Below are 7,804 nucleotides of genomic sequence, written 5' to 3'. Positions count from 1 at the left end.
GGAGCCAGTCCCAGGGACAAATCCGAGTCCCCGCCCCCAAGCGCCTCTCCCATGGGTGCACTGGTCAGGCACTGACGGGACCTAGGCAGCCAGACCGGCTGAGGCCCCCACCGGTTTCTCAGTGGAGAACCCAACAAGCCAGACCCCCCAGGTCCCGTATCTAATGGGACCCCCGCTTCCACAGAACGCCCATGAGGCATGTTTCCAAACCCTGCCACTCTTTGGAGCCAGCTCATTGGAGAGGTCTTGGGAGTCTGCTTTTATTTGACTGACAGGCTGATAGGCTGCCTTTCAGAAGTACCCCCGACCTGCTGTCCATCCATTACAGGGACAAACACTGTTCTCAGACTTTGTCTTTGCCTCCTCAGTCTCGGTTCATCAACTCTGCTGCAGTGATGTAAAGTGGATGTAAGTGGAATTCTGTACACAACTGTTGAGTTGTATTTCTTCATATCACATCAGCTGTAAAGCTGTCTGTGACTCGCGTTAAAGTCTGTTTTAACATTAGTTTAAATAGTCTTGTGACTGAGAGCGGGAAATGGAAGCATTTACAGCTGATCAGTAGTTCAGGTTGTGCTCCAGACATACAGACCCTTTCCATTAGAATGTCATAGAAATGTGAATTTATTTCTACAATTCCATTCAAAGAAATTAAACTTTCATAGAATATAGATTTAAGGACCACTGTTCATTTGATTTCCATTGATTCTGTGTCCAAGCAGATCAACAAAAAGTCTAATGAGTGTAAAAGATGCAGCAGTAAAAGAGACGACTGTGGACTTCTGCAGATTATCAAAGATCCAAGAACCTGCAGACATGCAGAGGGAGTGGAGGGAGGTGGAGGAAAAGCTTCAAAAACCTCCACATTCAGACACATGAACTACAACTGTCAAGTTCATCGGGTCAAGACACTTCTGAGCCTGAACCAACGGAGGAAACGTCCCAACTGGACCAAGGAGAAGAAGGACTGGACTGTTGAACAATGGTCCAAGGTTCTGTTTACTGATGACAGTAAAGCGTGTTCACCAGTCCAAGTCTGGTGAGGAGCAGAACCCAAACTGCTGAGGTCCAGATGGAAATCTCCAGTCAGTTGTGATCTGGACTGAAATATCCAGCACTGATGTTGGTAAACTCTGCTTTCTTCAGACCAAGATCACTGCAACAGTCTAGCAGAATGTTCTTCATGATTCCTTCTGCTGAGGATCTGGATGGAGATGCAGATTTCATCTTCCAGCAGGATCTACTATAGGAGTACTAAGGATAGACATATCATTTAAAGTATAAGTCATACCGGAGTAGAAGTCGCACTTATACTCTGTATATAAAGCATAAAGCATGGGTCGGTGTAGAGAAGCAAACTCCTGGGCTGAAAAGTGGTCTCAGCATGCCCCTGCTCATGTGGCTTGATGTTCCACTGGCTTTATTGACAACACTTCTGAAAGTCTGCTTGTTGTTCTGGTGGTGTGGAAGAACAGGTCAACCCTGGACTGACACAAATCAAGGGAGTGAATGTGAATAAACTCTTTTTAAATTTCAAACTTAAACATTTCTTTGTTCATGCTTTGTATCTTCTTCTGGTTGATCCCTCCTCCTTGAAATGGAGTTCCTGGAAATATTCTGTTTCACTGAGAAAATGTGAACACTCTTGAGCCATTTTAGCAGCTGCTTTGCTGTTTTCTTTTCCATAGAATCCATAGAAAAATGTGAATCTGGAGGATGCAGAGGTTTGTGCTTAGAGCTCGTAATATTCTGGCAGCTGTGGACATGCAGGGAGCGTCCCAGGATGGGTTGTGGTTTCTCGGGGAGAGGACAGATGTCAGCTGGCTGTGCTGCACTGCAGAGGTACACTAAACCCGCTCAGCCCGGGATGCTTTGGCAAGCTGCCCGCTTTCACTCGACGGTAACCGACGAGGGATCAGACGTCTGCAGAAGACAAAGCTCCTGCAGAAAGGGTTGTGAGCCTGCATGGAACAGCAGGATCAGAGTCTGACCCCCCCCCTCAAAAAGAAGAGAAAACGCCCCAGCTGTGCTCCCATCTGGTGTAGCTGCAGAGGAGCTTCCTGACCTTCAGGGTCTGTAATGAACTGCATGTGGTGTTGACGGGGCAGGAACGCGGCGCAATCGTGTCTTTGTGTAACCAGAGCGCCTGCTGCCCCCTCAGTGTGGGCAACCTGTTGCAGCAACAACACAAACACAACAGGACACACAAATATGCCGATCCAAGCCGCTGAGTCAGCACTCAGATGTTTTCAAGCTGTAGCAGTTTGTGAGTTTGTTCTCTGCTGTAGACAGAATGCATCCACAACAAAGAACAGAACACAACAAGTTTGAAGTTGGAGGAGGAATTGACCCGTTAGCAGCTTAAAGCTAAAGAATATGAACCAGATTGTTTTTGTCCTATTGTTGGTTAAACCGTTTTTTTCTGAAGTCTGTCAGGAGAGCAAAAGGGCAGGGGAACCCCTGGTAGTCTGTAAGGATCCATGGATGCAAAAAAGTTCAAAAGTTGCAGGAGATGCATGTGAGGAGGGCATCAGCTGCAGATCTCAAAACATTTATGAAACTTGAAGTGCTGATGATCTGCTCATTCTGGCATGTTCTCTATTCAAGCCTGTGTTTAAAGAGAATCATAACGCTCCACACATGCAGGAGGATCCATCACACTGCACTAACGGTGGGATTACTCAAACCCTGCGTTTCACAGAGACTTCCAGCCTCTGGTTCTTCTGTTCAGCAGAACTCCGGTTCATTCCACAACAGCGTTTGTGCGCAGCCACAAAGCGGAGCTTCAGCAGAGCTCCATGTAATTCACACTCACAGATGTGGCTCTGGGGGATTGACCCACATTTTTGAGTTTTCATTGGGTTTTGACCAGAGCCTGGAAGCTGGTGGGGGGGGACTTGAAGCCAAAGAAGTTTTTGTAAATTGTGCTGTCGGTGGATCAGTTTCAGAGCGGAAATCTGAGCATTCACGAGCGCGAATGTGGGTTCCCCCAAACGACCCACCAGCTGCTTCACCTGTGTGACCCTGTGCCCCGCCTTCACCCCTTACCTGCTGCTGTGAGGCAAGCTAGAAGGAGGAGGAGTCCGATCACGCCATAGGAGGACTGGATCATGATGAAGAGGAGTAGCCGCCGTCGAAGGGTTCTGAATGTTCTCACAACAATGAAGGAGGAGGAGTCCAGACTTGAAGCTCCTCTGACTGAGCTGAGGTTCTCCTGCAGCCCCCCCTTCCCCCTGACTTTGTTTAGCGCCTAGTTTTCTGATGAGAGTGTGGAACAAAAAGCTCTGTGATGGAAGGGGTGGGAGGAACGTACTGGGGAGGGGACTCACATCTCAGCTGCAGCCTCGGGCTGAGACAGAGAAATGTTTCGGTTTTTCCGTGTCCACAAAACCAAAAATGAAGACTTACATTACAGACCTGCTCAGACACTAACTTTGGACTTAACTGTTTTGCTCAAGTATTTGGAGGAAGACATAAAAAATAATTTAGTCGGACAGATTTTTGATGTTTGTGAATCTTTATAACCTTATTCATGTTCGAGGGTTTCCTTTGGATAACATGGACCTGGTTGTACTCAACATTGAGAAAACACTGAATGTTTACTTCTCAACCATCCATCCATCCATCCATTTTCTTGACCGCTTCTTCCCTTTCGGGGTCGCGGGGGTGCCGGAGCCTATCCCGGCTACTGAAGGGCGAAGGCGGGGTACACCCTGGACAGGTCTCCAGTCTGTCTCAGGGCCTCAATCACACACCCATTCACTCCCACATTCACACCTAGGGGCAATTTAGAGTCACCAATTAACCTATGAAGCATGTTTTTGGACGGTGGGAGGAAGCCGGAGTCCCCGGTGAAAACCCACGCATGCACGGGGAGAACATGCAAACTCCACACAGAAAGGTCCCAGCCGGGATTCGAACCGGGGCCTTCTCACTGTGAGGCAAGAGCGCTAACCACTGCGCCACCGTGCAGCCCTACTTCTCAACCAAATGTCATTTATTTTTTTATTTTTTCTGACATGCAGAGCTTTCAGAAAGCCTCCAAACTGCTGCTGGGTGGGAGGAACTGAGGGCAGTTAGACAATCGCTTTAGAATCTGATCCTGCCAAAAACATCAGTGGGTTAGCTCGCTATGCTAGCCAGGTGCGTGGTGGACAGCGTAGCATACTAGCGAGCACAGCTATATCTAGCTAGTGAGCACCCCTCGCACCACTGTATCTAGCTAGCAAGCTCCCCTGTAGCATGTTAGCGAGCTCCGCTGTATCGAGCTACCCACTGAGTGCTCACTTAAGCCAATCTGGGCAAACACAGGTGGAGCCATAACAGAAACTGGACAAACCCAATCGGGGCCGACATTTTCTGCTCACTTTTAAACCATATAAGGCCCACTTGGCCGTGCTGGCCGGGTAGGGACTGCTACAATGACCTATGTGTAGGTATATTTCAGCAGATAGCAGTGGACGCAATTTGTTTTTTCTGCACAGAAAGTGGAGTTTTTGTTTCTTCATGCTGCTTCATTGAGGATCCCTTCATGAAAAAAAAACCAAACACAGAGCTGGATTTGACACAAAGCTGTTCGTTCAATGTGGATCAGCCAGGAGTCTGCTGAAAAACGTGGGCCTCTGTGAGAAAATAACCAATCAGAAGGGACCCTGTATCAGTGACAGTGAGGGGGCTGAGAGTAACCCAAACCAGAATCAAAGACCAAAATACAATGAATGAGAGTCAAAATCAAAAAGGGTGTGTTTTTTTTAAGACATATTTTCTTTAAAAAATATTGGCTTGGCATCAATATGCAAAACTTTATGTCAGTAAAATGTTGCATAATGCTTTTCAAAATCCGCTGAATGCACATAAATTGCACAAACAGTTGAAGAATTACAGTAGTCGTAAGAATGTGAAGACTGAAGCTAAAGCTCCGGTCTTAAAGTGAAGATATTGGGTCCAACTTTAAAGTGTTAGTAATGGGCTGGGACAAAGCTAAAATAAGTATCCAGATATATTCCATATGTTCTAATGTATCAAAAATAACAAATAATTACCGTTGACAAACGCAGGTTTTTGTAAAGTTTGACAAAATCAACGACAAATCACACTCGCATTTCGCCCTGCTTCAGAAACGGCTCGATTTGGGTCACGTGACGCGTTGACGTCATATGAGTGAGACAGCGCCAGCAGCAGAATGCAGGCGGACCCAGGGTGTCTGCAGATACATGTATGTGTGTGCGCTGCGGCAAAGTTGAATTCTATAAACATCGGTGTTATGGTCCGACGGAGTATTAGGGCCACAAAAAAATAAATAAATAAAATTATGATTTTTAAAGTCGTAAATTTACGAGATTTACAATCGAAATGAGCCTATTGTGAATGAACACTGTGAGCAGAACCATCCATCCATCTTCTTAACTGCTTCGTCCCTTTCGGGGTCGCGGGGGTGCCGGAGCCTAACCCGGCTACTGATGGGTGAAGGCGGGGTACACCCTGGACAGGTCGCCAGTCTGTCACAGGGCCTCAATCACACCCATACACTCTCACATTCACACCTAGGGGCAATTTAGAGTCACCAATTAACCTATGAAGCATGTTTTTGGACGGTGGGAGGAAGCTGGAGTCCCCGGTGAAAACCCACGCATGCACGGGGAGAACATGCAAACTCCACACAGAAAGGTCCCAGCCGGGATTCGAACCGGGGCCTTCTCGCTGTGAGGCAAGAGCGCTAACCACTGCGCCACCGTGCAGCCCGTGAGCAGAACCAGACCGACTAAACTGTGAAAAGCTTCTGATTTCAACAGGTAAACTGAATGTTTAAAACATTGCACATGTTTGGAAGTTTCTTTGTTTGATTTGGAGTTTATTAATCATTGATGGTGGCTTGCAGGATCTCTGCAGATCCGTTGATGAAACCATGGACACTCGCAGCGGTCCACCAGTCATTTCTTCCTCCGTGAATGATCAGATCTCATTCATTTCTGTGTGATGGTTTCATCTGAAGAGGAATCGTTTTCGGAATTTTCAGTGTACTTAGCTAACGTGACAGACTGTTGTCATCCCCTGTTGTTGTTGTGTGTTGAAACGGGACGATTCATGTGGAGAACGGGGCGTACGGAGCACTGTTTACATTCTCCTTTTTTTTCTGCGCACGTCAGAGACATGCAGTAAGGTGGTGAAAGAGCTTCTGGGTATGTGAATAAAGTGAATAAATAAGTGAATAAATAAATAATAATAAAGTGGCGGACGGTCCTGCAAACATGTCTCTAAGCTCTTTATTTTGCATATGAAACTCTACATTACCGACCCGGATAGTCAGCGTCATTGATGATTCGATTTAGAGTCGCCAAAAGGTTCCGATCTGTAAATAAAGCTTCACGAGATGCTCCACGTCTTCCAGCTTCGAGCATGGCTCTGATAAACGGACAGCTTTCGTTTTCATCTGCATTCTCAGCGTCACTGTCAGTGTCATTGCCAGATTGTGAGCTCTAACTTTCCGCGCTGCCGGCTCAAATTGATAGGGCTTTACAGTCCTCAAACCACAAACACCCGGCGCCTCTGAATCAGCGTCACTTTTAGAACAAATGTTTCCACAATCTGAGTCTGAAGACAGAATTGTGGACCTTGAAATATCGCCGCTATCGCTAGCTCCGACACGCTAAGGAGAAGCCATCTTGCTATGTTGACCCTTCTGACGTCACACGCACCACGTGACCAAAACGGAGCTTTTTACCCGGAAGAGACAGGTTTGCCAAATTTGGCCTCAAAAATGCCGTTTTATTTCAATATTTCTTGCTCAAAACACGCCAAAACATTTGGAAATGGTAAATATAAGGCGAAACACAGTTAACACCGAAAATGACCCACAACCCCATTACTAACCCTTTAAAGGATAAGATTATCCAACAGAATAAAGGAGTGTGTCTTAAATGTGGTTTAAAGTAAAGACAGAAGGTGGATTTGTTATGGTTTTGATTTTCAAATAGATGATAAATTAATATGATTTTGGAGCCAAAGTTGTTTGATGCATGTTTGCATCAATAGGTGTAAAAGGATTAAATGGTTCAAGCTGTAACACAAACTCAACCAGCATGAGGAGAGCAGGTCAAAGGTGAAGCAGAAACTGAGGATCCAAACAGGGAGAGATGAACGGAAGCTCAGCAGCTGTTTTCATGGAGAACAGCTGGATATGAAAGCAGTAAAAACCTTGAAACACAGCGAATCACAGAGGAAGAACTTTAGTGTGCCACAACTTTCAGCTTCAAAATCAAACCAATATGTTAAAATAAAACTGGACACTTTCAGTTTTACATTTCATCTCATTCCCTCACTTTGAAGCCCTCTAGCAGTTTTGTTCACAGCTGATAGATTTAATGGTAAATGGCGTATACTTGTGTAGTGCTTTCTACCCTCCTTCAAGGGCCCAAAGCGCTTCACAGTCACAGACCCATTCACCCATTCACCCATTCACACACACATTCACACACTGGTGGTGGCTCTGCTGCCAAACACTGGCGCCAACCTCCCACCAGAGGCAATTCGGGGTTCAGTGTCTTGCCCAAGGACACTTCGACACATGGGCGGGCAAAGCGGGAGTCGAACCCGCTCACTTCTGATCAGGAGTCGACCACCCTACCGCTGCACCACGGCCACGGTAGTTGAATTTTACATGAAGTTATATCTGAAGTGGTTTTAGCAGAAAAAAGTCAGGCCAGGTTTGTGTGCTCCACAAAGAAGAAAGTCCAGGAAAAAACTTTCTTGAGGCTGTCATCCTTCAGTTCGGTTTTTAGCAGGGGAGAAAAATCAATCCAGAGTG

At 46.3% G+C, this 7,804-nt stretch overlaps 1 protein-coding gene across 1 annotated transcript in view; it reads right to left on the bottom strand.

Annotated features, from left to right (window-relative positions):
- The window catches only part of LOC112161967 (placenta-specific protein 9), a 7,752-nt gene extending 4,500 nt beyond the window's left edge, over positions 1-3,252 (bottom strand). The window contains exon 1 of the mRNA XM_024297539.2: positions 3,049-3,252. Within this exon, the coding sequence (XP_024153307.1) occupies positions 3,049-3,112 (64 nt within the window). The 5' untranslated portion in view covers positions 3,113-3,252. The remainder of the gene's footprint in view (positions 1-3,048) is intronic.
- Positions 3,253-7,804: the final 4,552 nt, after the last annotated feature.

Source organism: Oryzias melastigma, linkage group LG15 (assembly GCF_002922805.2).
Source record: "Oryzias melastigma strain HK-1 linkage group LG15, ASM292280v2, whole genome shotgun sequence".
NCBI lineage: Eukaryota > Metazoa > Chordata > Actinopteri > Beloniformes > Adrianichthyidae > Oryzias > Oryzias melastigma.
This window is presented reverse-complemented; position numbering and strand designations above follow the sequence as displayed.